We start from the raw sequence: 16,463 nt of genomic DNA, 5'->3' as shown, positions 1-16,463 counted from the left end.
TTCCACGCGGCAAACTAAGAGCACGCTTCTGCGGAAGCTTGCCACAAGTGCCGACACTTATAGAACAGTGTGTTGAATGGCATCCATAAGTGTGAAAAATTTAAAAGTCACTATATCTACAGGATGAATGAATGAAGAAAAACCCACTGAGCAAATATGAAAAAACTGCATGCGTGACTCATGAGTCACGCATGCAGTTTATCACTGACTGTATATTCAAACACACTTACACACACACACACTAAATTGATGTGTGTGTGTGGGTGTGAAGCGCAGAGGGCAGGGTCCTCCTTTGCTCAAGTGTAACAGAGGGCAATCGTCAGACACTCGGAGCTGGAGGTGCAGAACGAGCATCATGCTTTGCTTCTTCTTGGTACGTACAGCTGACACTGACTCTAAATCTTTCTGGATATAATTATATACATGTCAACATTAGTTTAAAACCAAGCAATATGGTCGCAGTTTGTAGATTATTATCTGTAAAGGAAAACATTTTGACATAATGCCAGCGTTGCAGGCAGTGATGCTTGAGGATATAGTTTTTGTGCAGCGGGATGTTTCTTTGCAACTTGCTCGGTGTTGACATCCAAAATGAATTGGTGTGAATTTATTGCAGACACTAAAGATATAAATAGTCAGGATGGTCGCAATAAATAGTGTAAGTATGGGGTGAGGCACTGGTTTACCAACTATGAGGACAATAGGTCCAGTTCATTCCAAAGTAGAAAAAAATGACATCAATTACGAGCCCACAGCTACTGACTTAACAAACACACCATACATAAATCTCCCTTTTTAAGACTGCACACCACAGGGTTTGTTTGTCTTTCAGTTGTGTTGTTTGTCAAGTGCAACATGTTCAGAAGCGCTGAGTCGTCAGCGAAGGTCTTGGATCATTGATTCCTTCACAATTGAGGAGGAGCATCCAGGGCCCTTCCCTTATGTGCTGGGAAAGGTGAGAAACTCACACCGTAAAATATTTCACCCGAAACATATTATTTTGACTTGTGGTTGCATGTCATCGCTTGGTTCAATCTTTATTGCTGCTGTGCATGTCAGTGCAAGCCATATGTATACATACAGCATGTATACAAAAAAACAAGGCAAAGGCAAAGAAAAACAGACACAAAACTAGATGAAGTACAACCAACATCGAAGTGGTGAAATAACCTATGTGGGACAGGAGACTGAAAAATAAAACTTATTCTCAGTGTTTTTGAAAGAGGGTAGTAAAAATAAAAGTGGACCTATACTTGACCCTTGAGGTATACCATAATCAATAGGAGCAGAGTGTGAATAGTATTTTTAGAATGATTTTAGAAAATAGAAATTTTTTTTTAATTTATTTACTTTTTAATAAGAGGCAAACAGTCTAGACCCTGAAAGCAAATATCGACAGTTGAGTATTTAAGAAGAATATTATCATCATTAAAACATTTGAACGTTGAATCCAAGTCTCAGTGTGACTGAGAAGAATCTGGTGTTGTGTTGTAGGTAAACATTGAGCGCGACTATCGAGTATACTTTGATCTCTATGGGGAAGGCGTGGACGAGGAGCCGAGGGGAGTCCTCTCCATTCACAAAGACTCTGGCACCATTTATGTCCACAAGGCTGTGGACTATGAGGAGAGGACGATGCTAAAGGTTTGACTTAATGAGCGCACTGATGAATTTCCACAACAAACACACGGGGAAGAGTGCAGTGACACGTAGATGCGACAGACAGCTAACTTTGTTTTGATATCATTTCATCACTCATTCTTCATTACCACTTTATCCTCCACATTCTTTTAAGTATTATAGTTACATCATTTATTTCTTTTAAAATTGTGACTAAGATTGAGTAATGTTTTTCAACCTGCAGCTACAATTTGAGGCCAGGACGACAGATTTATCAATTGACACTAAATTAGGAGTTGAGATTACCATACAGGACATCAATGACAACCCACCACACTTTCAGAAGGATCTGTATGAAATCAGTGTTAAAGAGGAAGACGTACAAGGTAAACATGCCTCTTCTTTGCCTTCTCGTTTTTTTTCTTTTACTGTGTTTATTTCCTCACAAATGAATCATTTATTTATCGTTTCCTAAAAGGCTCCCATCTCCTGACTGTGGTGGCCAGCGACAGAGACCAGAAAGGAACAGCGAACTCCACCTTCCACTATGAGATCAAAGCTGTGTCCCCAAACACTCCAGACACCGAATTCGTCATTGAGAAGACTGGAGCTATTTCATTCAAGGGATGTTTGGATCATGACGTAAGAGTGTCTTGTTTTTAACATCTTAACAGAGTCATGTGACCCGAGAGCCCAAAATGCAAAATAGGTCGTAGCATTTCCAGTTCTGTTAGTGACTGTGATATATGGAAATGTAATGTGTGACATGTATTTATAGAAGTATGTAGCTGTTCAGTTAGTTCTTCACCAGACTGTATGGTATGACATCTGTAGTAATTATGGGCATGTACCAAACACAGAGCACTGTCTAATTATAGTGCGAAAAACGTTAAGTCTATGTAAATGAACAGAGCAGAAAGATGAATGTACTCTAAAGATTTACACCTATACTAACCATGGATTTTGTGTAAAAATGATGAAATCATACACATCACACTAGGGATGGGATCTGGTATCGGTCCGTAGAATCTGATACAACCAAAAACTCCTATATATCTAAGTCATGTTTGGGCTGTTTATTTCTTCTTTTTGGGAGGACAATATTTGTTACACAGTAAGAGAATTTTGTCTAAAATGACTCACCACAAATGTGTTGATAACAAATTCATAGTCCATATATGCTCTGAAATGACTGCAATGGACCAATATCGGTATCAATAGATACTCAAGTTTGTGATATTGGTATCAGTATCGGACCTAAAAAAAAGTGGTACTGTCCCATCCCTATATCATACATCTACACCTACAGTACATGTATGATACTCCTATGATAGACTCAGACACAATTACAATTAAATGTAATTTTTCTTTCTATTAAGGCGGCTGACATGTTCACGATACTGGTGGAGGCCAAAGACCATGGTGAAGTAGTCAAACTGTCCAGTTCAACCACCGTTGTCATCCACGTCCAGGACGGCAACAACCACCTCCCAAGCATCAGTGGACAGACGGTAAAGCCCGGGCAGATTAAAGGGATAGTGAAGATATTTCTGAGACACAAACACCTGGTCTTTCTAAAATAATGACTGCCACTGTGGACACAAGGAAATATTGAATAAAGCCACTTAACAAAAGGCTTAACAAATAAAATACCACAACTTACTATTCGCCGATTTATACTAAAAACTGAACTGTCGACCTTCCAGTATAGACAACCCACTCCTCAAACACTTCAAATGGTTTGCAATTATTTAATATTAAAATAATCAAAAGCAACTAAGATGTTAAATCCAGACATTATTCATATTATTGTAATCTTCAGACGCTTTTACTGGAATAATCAAAACCAAACAAGGAAAAGTAATATGACAGTATAATTGATTTTGTTTCAGTGTTTATTCTGCGTGATTTTACAATTTTGTTCCAAGGAGCCATTGTTTGTGTCAGTAAACAACAGTATAATCAACTCAAAGTTAAGATTTTCATATTGTATCCTCTTATTTCAAACAACAGGGCAGTGGGAAAGTAAAGGAGGGGGAGATTGGGTTTTCCCCTCTGCGGCTACACGTGACAGACAAAGACACCCCACACACGCCTGCATGGAGAGCCAGGTTCACCGTGCATGCTGATGAGGGAGGACACTTCATAATTGAAACAGACCCAGACAGCAATGATGGAATCCTGAAAGTAGTCAAAGTAAGTGGTATTTGGCGGCATGCCTTACATTACAGTGACACCCACTTCCCTTTGACATGTAGCGACAAGCATATCTGCCACTTAACTGCGTATGATCTCAGGCTTTAGATTTTGAGGAGGGAGCGCAGAGGGAACTGTCCATCTCTGTGGAAAATGAGCTTCCATATTTCTCCTGCCAAGTGAAGGGGAAGAGGTCCTCAGGCCTTTGGATTGTTGACACCATAAGAGACAGTGATCCTGGTGCAGCTCAGCCTCACTCTGTCAAAGTCATCATCAATGTGGAGGATACCAACGACCCCCCAGTGTTCAGTGTGGCCGTCAAAGAGGCCACAGTGGAGGAGAACACCCCCATAGGGACGTGGGTGGAGAAGGTCACCGCTGTTGATCCTGACTCCAGTCAAGCTAGAGATTTTGTGTAAGTGGGATGTTCCTCCTTATCCGTCCACCTACATGCGTAGAAACCAAAGTCAATAAGGAGTATTCTACACATGACGGTCCAGAGAGTGAGAACAGAACAATCATCTTAAATATGCTGCTCCTTTGACATGGGCATTTGTTTGTGACCGACACATTTCCAGTGTCGGACCCGGATTATGAACGTCGGAAACGATGAACGGACATGTAGTGTAACATAAGTGAAGAACAGAGATTTGGAAATCTAGCATGTTGGAATTGTTAGAATTGTTTTCTATTTCACTGCCTAGTCTGACGTCTCTTATGACGTGCTCCTGGATGTTGAAGTATGGTATATACTGTATATCAGGGGTGTCAAACATACGGCCCGGGGGCCAGAACCGGCCCGCCAGAGGGTCCAATCCGGCCCACAGGATGAATTTGTTGAAATTTCACACTACGATTACAATCTAAACGTAATGTCAAATGCAATATTTTTCACTTCCAGATACCTGTGACTAAATGTTTATGCCTTTATAGATCCAGTGTGATGTGTAAATTGTTCCAAGACAAATGTCATGTTTTGTAAAAATTAAGTTCTTGTTGGTCATAGGCTATTATGCTATTATTTTACTGGTCCGGCCCACTTGATCACATTGTGCTGTATGTGGCCCCTGAACAAAAATGAGTTTGACACCCCTGCTGTATATGAAGGTACATATAGGACACCTAATGTGGCAGGAGTGGCAGTGTGGTCCTCTGTTGTAGCTCATCTGCTTTAAGGCTCAACATGTGTGTTTATAATTGGTCTTCTGCATGATTTTGGGGTTTAACAATGGGTTACTCAAGTTACTCTTGCCTGTTTTATTATTTTTAAACCAGTCGTGCGATCTTCCACAGACCTCTGGCAACAGCAAAGCCTTTTCTTGCAGAGAACTGCTGCTCACTGGATAAAACATACAAACTCCATGCAGAAGGGCCATTTTCTGATCAGGTCACAAAACCCAGGTCTTTTTTTCTGTACTTTTGCAGAGTCTGAAATACACACACCAGCCTGTCTGGCACCAACAACCACATTCAGTCACATTCAAACTTTCTTCCTCATTCTGATGCGATACATATATATATATATACATATGTATATATATAAGACTTAACATGTAATGTTATAAACAAAGAGGAACTCTAGCCTAAGTGTCCAGTCTGTGTATCTGAGGGTTTATGCGGAATCTCCTATCCATGTAGTGACCTCTTCATATTTGTCCACAGGTACAAAGTGGGCAACGACCCTGCAGGCTGGGTGACGGTGGATCCCCACACAGGCGACATCACAACTGTCAAAACACCAGACAGGGAATCGTCTCATGTTGTAAATGATGTCTACACCGTCTTGCTACATGCAGTGGATAAGGGTAAGATTATGTGGATACACAACATTTCAATCAAAATTTATTATTATTATTTATTATTTCAGATGAATTAATTAACATTAACTATACCGTGAAGGTGCGAAAGTGAAATGTTTGGTCTATATTTGCAAATTGAGGGCCAGAAAAAAGTAGTACATGGGCCAGCTCTGGCCCTGGTGCCATATGTTGCTCTTATGTGCAACGGAGCATAAGAAGTGACGCAGAAAGAGATAATATTGTGAAAATTCAGGTAGTGGTGTGCTTAATTGTGGCGTATTTATCCTGACTGGAACTTCACATTCATGTTTCATTCATATCTGCACTGCTTATTTTGACATTTGGGACAGGAGAGCCACCGATGACAGGCACCGCTACACTGCAAATCCATGTAACAGACCAGAATGACAACACACCACAGCCAGTAGAGACCTACTTGTATGTGTGTATGTCAGACGACCCCATCGCCACCAACATCACGGCCTTTGACCTGGATGAAAATCCTTTCGGAGGGCCTTTCACATTTGAACTGCTGGGAGATGTCAGAGGAAAATGGAAACTGAATCCTTCATATGGTAAAAAAAGAAAAAAAGAAGAAAAACAACTACCCTACATAGATAAATATCACAAAAAACATACAAAACTATAATGTTTGATTATTTCTCACAGGTTACACGGCAGGTCTGGTAAAGGAGCCCAGTGTATATGCTGGACCGCACACAGTTGGTGTGAAGATCTCTGACACGCAGGGAGAGTTTGGCGTTTACAACCTCAGCGTGACCGTGTGTGACTGTTCTGTGACGGGCAACTGTCGAACCCGCCGACACTCTGCCACCAGAGCTGCCTCTGGTGCTATAGGGATAGTGTTTGCCTCACTGGTTTTACTCCTGTGTAAGACACGATGTTGCTACCTGTCAGTCGTGTTGTTATACAGCAGACGTCTCAAACTTATGGCTAGCGGGCCATGTCCGGCCCTCCAATTGATTTCCTGTGGCCCTGCAATTGATTTTAAATTAAAATGGGTTAGTTTTTTTTAATATAGTCCTTTTGTGGGGCCACACACGTGGCTAGCACTGCTCCCTCACAGCAAACTGTTGCTGGTTCGCATCCATGACTTTCTATGTGGAAATTGCATGTTCTCTTTATGTCTAAACACATGCAGAGGTTAATTGCCTGTACGTGAGAATGAATGGTTGTTCAACTCTATGGCGTCCTTTACACCTGGCATTAATATACGTTCTCTGTGATCGGATTACAATCAGATCACGTCTGAGCACTTGTAAGTAAATCATTTTGGGAGGGGGTGGGGGATGCATTGTGACCGCATTGAACAGAACTGTAAATGCAACAAGTCTCTGATGCATCGTCACTCCACCCACAACTTCCATGTGAGGGGAAATACATTGGTGGCTCTGAGCACAGCTCATGTGACAGCTGCAACAAAACTGCACAGTCGGTTTTCCGCTCGTCGAAGACGACTACTTCCCCTGCATCGAAAAACCAAGGGGATTCCATACAATAGCGTGACTTCACATGTGGCTAACGTTGTTGTTGTTGTTGATATGGCAGCAGACAGGATGTGACGCCGTGGTCTGCTGCTGGAAATCTTTGCAGAACAAGAGGGGGAGGAGACGCAAGGGGAATGACTGTGATCAGATTGTCATCTTTTCTTGATGTGGACACCTGAGATGCACAAAACCATGTGTAAATACATGCTGTGAAGCACTATCCGATGACAGAAAATGCATTCTAATGCCAGGTGTAAAGGTGGCCTATACAGTATGTCGGCCCTGCAATGGACCGGTGACCTGTCCAGGATGTAACTAGACCTTTTGAGTTTGAGACCCCTGTTGTACAGTGTAACCTGATGAGTTGCTGCAATTTTGTTGTTTTTTTTTCACAAAATGTTGCCTTCGTCCCTCTGACAGTTCTGCTGCTGATGGCAGTCGTCTGCTCCTGCAAAAATGAGTTCATCACTTTAGAGACTATATCATCCGGGCAAACCCTCCTTGAATCAAACACAGAGAAACCCGGCACAGACTGCCAGGTCACTGCTCGCACTGCACTTTTGATAAAACAAAACCACTGACATGTTTTCATTCAAATTCGAGTAACACTCGCCTGTTCTTCTTTTTAGGTACTTGACAGTGTCCTGACAGGATCTTCTGAGAAGAAGCGTCGAGATTCCACTACTGTACATGATAGGATGCAACATACAGAATTTTCAAAAGTGGGCTTTGTCATTTTTGTCAGGCTTCCTTCTTCTTACGAACGATAGGTGATGAGTTGATGGTGTAGAAGAGTAACCCCTCTGACACAGGACTCGTACCGAACAAAGGGATTTCATTTGGTTACAAGTCAGGCATCAGAGCAAGCTCTGCAGTAATTCAGGAGAATGTGTTCCTGCCGAATCTCCGAACAATTCTGTCCCAGAAGAACAAAACTAACCTTATATAGATTATCATTGTCATTATCAACAAGTCGGGTCCGGATATACTATACTGTCTCATGATCTATAAATTAGATGCAACAAGTTTGGACAAAATCACCATTTAGTCAAACAAGAGACATCTGTGCTTCCTTAACACACCATATCCAGGACAGACCCTCAAGGTTCCTGTCCTATACAGGACGCATATTGTAAAGCATATGGTCTGACTATCATGTGTCCAGAATACCGTCTTGTCTCATGTTTACTTATTAATGTCCATCATTAATACATTTAAGGATTAAACATGTGTTCATATACTTCATCTTTCAACTTAAAAACTTAAATGATTGATGAAATTATAAAAGTGCTCGTTTCAATACGTGATATCATTCTCAATAAAAAATATTTATGGTGGGAAACAAATCTAAAAATAACAAGAATTGTGATAACTCATTATGACTTGATATAAAGTGGGGGCCACATAAGCCCCAGGCCCTGCTCACGTTGAGTAAGTTACGTACTATGAAGTCATGGAAAACGACGTGTCTGATACCCGGACTGAGTCGAGTCGAGCCAAGTGCTGCTAGAACTGTATAATGTGCATGTATGCTGTTTATCACGGTTGCTGCACCTGTTGTTGTGTTGAACAGGAACTGAGACAAAGCTTCAGGAGCAGACACTCCATAAAAGTGGACGACCGAAGAGAGAATCACTTGAACCTACTCGCTGACAACTGCAAACAAGTAATTCAGTCACAGCTTTACCTTCAAATATTGACTTGTTTTTGTTCCTTTCATTTTCAAATCACATTCTCCTCCAATCGTAGACAACCTGGAACCCTTTCACAGCCAACGACTATGACCACACCCACCAGGTAGAGTGACAGTTTATGCTTTTTGTTACCTTATAGCAGCTGCTGGAGAAAATTATTTCTTTTGTACATTGTGTTCAGTACAAGGACATGGGAACACTGACTTCCTTCAACCAAACAAATAGCCATGTGTTGGATGACACTCTCCGCACCCTGCTGCACAGGGTCAGTATTTAAGTGTTACAGCCATTGCTGTAAAAACACTGCAATATTTGTTTAAATTAATATGAATGTCTGCAGAAGCTGTCCGCTCTCCAGGAGATGGAGGACGAGATGCTAGACGATGAGCTTCACATGTATGCAGACGAGGGAGAGTCCCACAACCTCTCAGAGCTGGAGGCCATCGCCATCGCACCTGATGACACAACCTTCCTGAAAGCGCTACAAGAATTGGACCCCAAGTTCAACCAGTTGGCTTCCATTTGCAAGCCACCACATATACAAAACTGAAAAGCTGCTCTTCTATCATTTGGCTTTCATACATTTTGTTTGGTGGTGGAAATGGATCTTTCAGAGCTGGTGGCCCAAGGCAGAAGCGAACCAGTGGGGCGGCACAGTCTTTAAACATGAAAGATACCTTAGATATCCAGATTGTATCTACATTCATTTTTGGGCGGTCTGTACAGCAACAACACAGGAGATACAGTTTTTCCAAAGCTGATTCAAAGCACATTATGGAGGTGTTTGGAATGCAATTCTGATCGGATCCGACCGTCTCGGTTGCTCAGATGGGATTTTAAAGTTTCACTCACAGCACGACTCAAACAATGTAGATGTGGAGAGATGGAGGTTAATTGGAGGCACATTAAACGATTGATGCAGTGGAAGAAGATTGTTCAAAAAAAAAAAAAAAAAAGAAAAAAAAGATACAAGCATGGAAGACAGATATCCAGAAGAAATTAGAAGGGACATACAGAAATAAATCCATATATCAGGACAGCACATGCGATGGAGGAGCTGGGTTTTGGAGAATATCAGCGGGAAACAACAACAACCCTCAAAACCCTCAGTTACAAAGAAATAAAGGACAAGATTAATATTGTGCTTGGACTAGTTTTGCATCACCTGCAACTATAGAAATCTATCTATTAGATGTCAATGTGGACACATGGAGACTGGAGCTGATCACTTGCAATATGTGAACAGTTGGTCAGAAGATCAGATTGTGATTGGATATACTGACAAATCTGATTTGGGCTGCAGTCCTCAATGCTGCAAATTGATACTATAGGCCACTCTTGGTTTTACTGCCAAAAGTAAAACCAAAACTGGTTTTACTGGTTACAAAAAAAACTGTGGTGGGGCCCCAAGTCAAATTCCCCATGAAGGCTTGGCCCTGGGATCTTAGTTTGGTCATTTTTCTTTCTCAATGAGAGCATACAGAACAAGAGGAAAGCCAGTCTGTTAATCATGTTATTTAATAGCAACTGTTAAGCTTCTCCACAGTTTTCACTTTACAAATAGGGGGACAAAAAAAATAAAGCACAGCTGTCTGTCTATTCTGTCAAGACAGTCCTACACCAAACTCACATTTGCAAAGTCAAGTAGACGATACATTCAGATAGGAAAAAAAAAAAAATATGCATGTCTGCTGGTCTGCTCTAATGACATTTCACATTAACATGCTTCCAAAACCAGCCACCAATTAATATGTTAGTGCACAGCTGGACTAAAAATAAATAGCTCTCCCAAACAAGGGCCCAAAATAGGTTTGGGACAATGAGGAAAATAAATAAATTGCTTCAACTGTCTCAAATAGGGGAAAACGGGGAGAATTATTATTATTTTTTTTAAATTAGTAGAAAACTACAATTATTTACAAAAAAATCTCAAAAAAAAAAAGGAGTAAAGAAAAGTCTTCACACCCTCCCACTGCCAACTTTAGAGAGGGGTCGCTGCTCAGTGGTGCCCTCCTTTCTTTGTCCTCGGCCTCTGAATCCTCTGCCTCTCAAGAAGCGGCCGGGCACGCCAAATGTTTCCATGTTCAACTTCTTCTCCTCCGCCCATGTGGTTCTCCTGAGGATGCACAAATAAAAAATAATATGCTGAACGTTGTTAAAAGTGCAACAAGCATAGCCTTACATGGCAAACTCCTAATCACCTGGGTTTAAGGTCCGATGAGACGTTGTCAAAGAAGCATTTGGCTTTGTCGTAGTATTTGTCACTTTGAGGTTCCTCCTCGTCCTCCATGACCGGACTCTCCGTGACCTCAGCTGAATCCACCTTTTCAACTGCAACGGTTGACAAAAGAAACATGCATGCGTGTAAAATAAGATGTGAAGTGGCTGCCGGTGCACTGAAAGGAACATACCTTCAACCTCCTTTGTGAGATCATCCTTAAACTGAGCATTTGCCGTTTCAAAGTCGAAATCAGAGTCAAACTGCAGTGTGGTCGTCTTTGAGTTTTTCACTATAAGTTGTCCTCTGCGTCGGTTCCTGGGCCTGCGACTGCCTACACACCACCACCAGGACAAAAAAAAAAGTTCAGACAAATAAACATCTTGTTCTGCAGAAATATTCCCATTTATTCTTCTACCATAATCTGGAACGGCAGAGTCTGCAAGACATGGTTTACAATAAGAGGGGCAAAACGGTGAATAAATATTTATATGTTTAATCTACAGCTCAATATACTGGGATATAAACCTTCAAACCACATCTCAAAGCTCACTTCTTCAGAATAACCGACCTTGGCCCCACATTACCATCAGTCACTCATCTATATTTTTTGTATTACTTTTTTAAATTTGGATTATATTTTGTCTGATCCATTTATCTTAGCTTTGTTTAATTTAACTGATGCAAGGTGACCGAGTTTTGAAAGGCACTAAATAAAACTGCACACTTTCTGTTGAGATGTTTGCACTTCTTTGGCTTTTGATGTTAAATGAAGGATATGTACATGCGCTGAAAAAACACATGATCAAAGTGTGAAGTGACTTAAAAACATCAACTCCCATCTATTTTTTTTAAAATATATATTTAATTTATTTGAATAATCCAACATAATGACTATCAATGCAATGCCTTTAAAACCATTAAAAGTCACAGATATCTTATGATACAACAATACCTAAACTCAAAGATGATATCTCGTCTCATGATGATACGGATATAAGAGATTAGTAATATTTCTGATACATGCATTTAAAATATGCATTTTTAAAAACATAAAATATTTTATGTAACAAAGCATCATGGTGCTTGGTGCTTATTTCACTTTGCCAGAACTTGTAAACATCACACATCAAGTCACAGGCTTTCATCCTCCATTTAATCAATTGAGATAATTGATCTTTTCTAGACTTGGAGAGGCAGGAAGTGACCTTGTCGACTTGTTCACACCATAACACTTGGTGACGGATTAAGCACATACAATTGCAAAGTGTTCCTGGAACATTCAAAATGTGAACCCGTTAATCATGTGATAATTATTGGCTTCCAAGTAGTTGAATTGATTAGAAAATGATTGCATTGGATGGTAATTGGATGTAGCATTCAAATGTGATTACCTGCATTTACAAAGGAGGTTGTGCTGCCTCGAGGTGGGAAAGTATTTTGAAAATACAATAAGAGTATTTTATTTTGATACAGTGTGGCTGCTGTATTTTATAGGTTTTTAATACATTTAGAATTTTATATTAAAAGAACATTTTGCCCATGCGTGGACATAGAATGCCCAGACCTGACAAATTTGGTACCTTGTTTTTGCCTTTGCCTCTGGTTTTCAGTGCCTTGACTTTGAATCTTGGCTGCAGTAGGCTGAGGCGGCGCCACACCTGAACATGAATCGCAATGATCAAATCATTAACACGTTTTCTCATTTTCTGTTGGTAAAAATGAAGTATGAGACATTGGAGATGACAGCTGTGTGGGACAAGTGTGCTCACTGGTGGGAACATTCTCCTTCTGAAGCCGGGAGCCATCCCGCCCTGTCTGCTGGGTTTGGCGAACGGGCTGTCTGCTCTGAGACTGGGTGGAAGCCTTTCCCCTTTTCTGGACAGCACCAGCCAACGGCATGGTCTGAACGGCCTGCTCGACCATAGGGGCCCTTCTGGCTGGGATGCCATGAAGTCCTGGTACTGGGAACAAAAGGATAAACAACACATGTGGAAAAGGCAAAAAAACTGACAGAATGACTGTTGTGATGTCATTAACCCAACTGAGGCCGAGTGCTGCATTGTACTGCTGGTTGAGGAGAGAACTAGCAGCCAGCTGGTTGTAAGTGGGCATCATGTCCCTGTACGGACTCCATCGAGGGTGATACATTGATGAGCCGCCGCCAACAGATGACTGAAAACACAAGTTAGGACAGGGAAACTCGCCATTTAAGACTTTGCCATACTTTGAGGGGATTTATTATAAATTGGACAACTAAAGCCACACAACCTGCACAATAGCAGGGTCTCGAGGGAGTCCGTGGTGTGGTTTCGGCGGTTCGGACACGGTGATGTCCTTGATGTCACTTCCTCGGAAAATTATGTATTCATAAATTTCATCTTTTGGCGGCACTGGTCTGTTGGAATGTCGGTCCTCTGTACCGTATGATTTGACTAGTGAAAGATTAAAAAGATGATTTCAGTTATTTGGTGAAGGAGCAATAACATGAGGTTGAATAGAGATGCTCTTATGATGAGTGACATGTTAGCACAGAGTTAAAGAACATGCTCAGGCACTCTTTTCAACTATTAAAGTACCTTTAATAAGTAAAGGAATAAATGAACCAACCAGCTGCTTGAAGCCATGTGTGTGTGTGTGTAAAACAAAAAACATCTTAACTAGATATCTTTAGATAATAGTCCAGCACTGGATTCTAATTAATTCTAACCAATTCAGCTTAGGGCCCCATTAAAGCTTGGACGTTGTTCTGCCATATACGACACGTTTTTTAAAGGCATTTTAATTATTTGAAAAAAAAGAAAAAGTGCCTTGGCGGATTCTTTGACTTCTTAAAAGCGACATTTCGTTCAACTTCAACTTCCGTTTTTCACATGTAGCAAACAAACCACCCACGTGGCACACATTTAAACCTACCTTTGGCCAAAGCAACCGTAGACCTCTCTGTGTCCACAGAGGACAGAATTCCCTCATAACGAATCTGTGCCTTGGATATTAAACTTATTTTACTGCCGATGTAAGGAGTCCCTGCTCCGGTGCTCATGTTTGCAGTGGAAATGTCTTCAAACTGATATTACCGCAGCGAGCGTTAGACCTTAGTTTATCAGCAATGAGCATAAATAGCCCACACCTGTGCGCTCCTCTGTGCTGCTGGATCACCTGCGCGTAACAGTTCGTTTGTGTTATCTATCGGCGCACACCGCCTCAGACACCGCCTCTGTCTGTGGAGTCTGTTGTGAAGACTGATGAAAGAATTTACCTCACGTTACCGCTTCCGCTTATTATGATGGAAAATGTGTATCGCAGAAAAACATACAACTTCATTATAACCACTTTTTATTTAATTTTTTATTATTATTTATTGGCAATTTTAGCGCATGTGGGCTAGTATATTGAAGAGTATGAATTAACCACAGTTTATCATGTTCCATAAAAACAAAACAAAACCTTAACAAGAGCTGAAGGAAATGGCCACTGACCTGAATGTGGATGTAGGTGCACAGGGCCGGCCCAAGCCTTTATGAGGCCCTGTGCTGAATTTGACCCCCCCCCACACACACACACACACACTAGGAATTGACTTATTGATACAAAAGTCAGTCATCAGTCAGTCATCATCTAACCGCTTTATCCTCCACCAGAGGGTCGCGGGGGGTGCTGTGCCAATCACAGCTACATCGGGCGATAGGCGGGGTACACCCTGGACAGTTCGCCAGTCCATCGCAGGGCCACACACTACTAGAGACAAACAACCATTCACTCTCACACTCACTCCTATGGTCAATTTAGAGTGTCCAATTTACCTAATCCCCACATTGCATGTTTTTGGACTGTGGGAGGAAGCCGGAGAACCCGGAGAGAACCCACGCACACACGGGGAGAACATGCAAACTCCATGCAGAAAGGCCCTTGTTCCAACTGGGGCTCAAACCCGGGTCTTCTCGCTGCAAGGCGAGAGTGCTAACCACTACACCACCGTGTGGCCTGATACAAAAGTAACACTATAAATTTCATTCATTGTGCTGTGTTATTTACTACAACACAGCAGTGACACTCTTGTTTTTGTTTTTTTAACATTTTACAGTTCTAGCACTGCTCGGCTCTACTTGGTTTGGTATCAGGCACGTGATTTTCCATTACTTCATAGTACCTCCTCAACGTAGTCGGGAAACTGCTGTGACAACACAAACTATTGACGTGCAAAGCAGTTATTTTCGGTGAACTAAATCCTTAGAATCAGTTGACCTAATTGTTCGGTACTTCCTGCATGACCAGAGCGCAGACTTAGTCTGACACAGCTGCTGTAGTAAAGCTGAACAGGTTGTGATCGGTTCGCCATTGCTGGCTTTCGGCAGTGCATTTGTTATTTTATAAATGTCCTTGCTTGGATATTTGGATATTAATAATGCATGTTTTGGAATTCTGAAGTCTTTATAACTGACCTACAGTTCGGCATTGTTCGGTTTGATTCTTGTGTCGGACGTCACGCTCATGACTCTTCCAGTGATGACACTCTCTGACCAATCAATAACCGGTCATCTGTTGGCGTCACATTTTAGTATCGGCTCAGCTCACTTGGAACCTAAGGAACCCCAGGTACAAAAGAACGAGCCGTCGAGTTGAGCCGAGTATAGTGCTAGAACTGTACAATTGGAAAAGTGTGGTAATACTGAACATGAATTAAAAAATGACAAAATACAACAGCAGACATTGCATTTGCTGAGAACTAGTACACGTTTAATAACCATGGTTATTAAAACTTGGAAGAGAGGCACAAATTTGTACTAAATGTGCAGTCTTCAACTACAAAATGAAACCAAATAACTTTCGATAAACACTATTTAGATATATAAATGTATCTAAAGAGATCTAAATATTTTAAATATATTAAAATATTTCTTTCTTGCATCAGACGTCTCTTCCTGTGACGACACTCCGATGACCTCTGGAAACACAACTTAACCGTGTCGTGCTGGTGGAAACACGCCATTAGGTAATCTGAGTAAAATATTACAATATTAACTAATTGATGTTATAAAAAAATATATATACCATTTATTTATGTGTGGGAAGGGGTGCTTATTATATTTATAGTTAAAATTCAGCATATAAAATACACATTGTTAACCAGTTGATATACATGTATAAATATCAACAAAAAATAAATAATTATACACACAAACAGTGGTTTATTACTGTGTATCGTAGAAATTCAGTGTATAAACAGCTCATTATTAAACAAAAGAAAAATATAATACAGTAAGTAATATTTTAATTTAATTGTATTTGTTTATTAAGGAAATATAGCATATAGAAAGTAAATCCTCGACTTTGAAGGTATTTTCATGGGGCATTATCAACTTTAGATGGAAAAGAGGGAGTATACATGGCACTACATAGAAAAGACGATGTACAAACACACTATTTG

The 16,463-nt window shown here is 40.9% G+C and overlaps 2 protein-coding genes across 2 annotated transcripts; one reads left to right on the top strand and one right to left on the bottom strand.

The window, feature by feature from the left end:
* The first annotated feature begins 328 nt into the window (after window positions 1-328).
* cdh27 (cadherin 27) lies at window positions 329-10,326 on the top strand. The gene is made up of 17 exons (XM_044022893.1): window positions 329-373; window positions 833-955; window positions 1,495-1,644; window positions 1,865-2,006; window positions 2,099-2,262; window positions 3,000-3,131; window positions 3,634-3,816; window positions 3,918-4,231; window positions 5,479-5,621; window positions 5,966-6,190; window positions 6,285-6,506; window positions 7,544-7,662; window positions 7,753-7,845; window positions 8,697-8,789; window positions 8,873-8,920; window positions 8,999-9,082; window positions 9,158-10,326. The coding sequence occupies exons 1-17, from the start codon at window positions 356-358 to the stop codon at window positions 9,365-9,367; spliced, it is 2,463 nt and encodes an 820-aa protein (XP_043878828.1). The 5' UTR covers window positions 329-355; the 3' UTR covers window positions 9,368-10,326.
* Window positions 10,318-14,509, bottom strand: LOC122767563 (protein LSM14 homolog B-like). Its single transcript, XM_044022894.1, has 8 exons — window positions 13,952-14,509; window positions 13,307-13,470; window positions 13,081-13,210; window positions 12,808-12,999; window positions 12,619-12,696; window positions 11,229-11,369; window positions 11,019-11,148; window positions 10,318-10,933 (listed from the first exon to the last, which is right to left on the bottom strand). The coding sequence occupies exons 1-8, from the start codon at window positions 14,076-14,078 to the stop codon at window positions 10,777-10,779; spliced, it is 1,119 nt and encodes a 372-aa protein (XP_043878829.1). The 5' UTR covers window positions 14,079-14,509; the 3' UTR covers window positions 10,318-10,776.
* Window positions 14,510-16,463: the final 1,954 nt, after the last annotated feature.

The sequence above is a fragment of the Solea senegalensis genome, linkage group LG4 (assembly GCF_019176455.1).
Source record: "Solea senegalensis isolate Sse05_10M linkage group LG4, IFAPA_SoseM_1, whole genome shotgun sequence".
Taxonomy (NCBI): Eukaryota; Metazoa; Chordata; class Actinopteri; order Pleuronectiformes; family Soleidae; genus Solea; species Solea senegalensis.
This window is presented reverse-complemented; position numbering and strand designations above follow the sequence as displayed.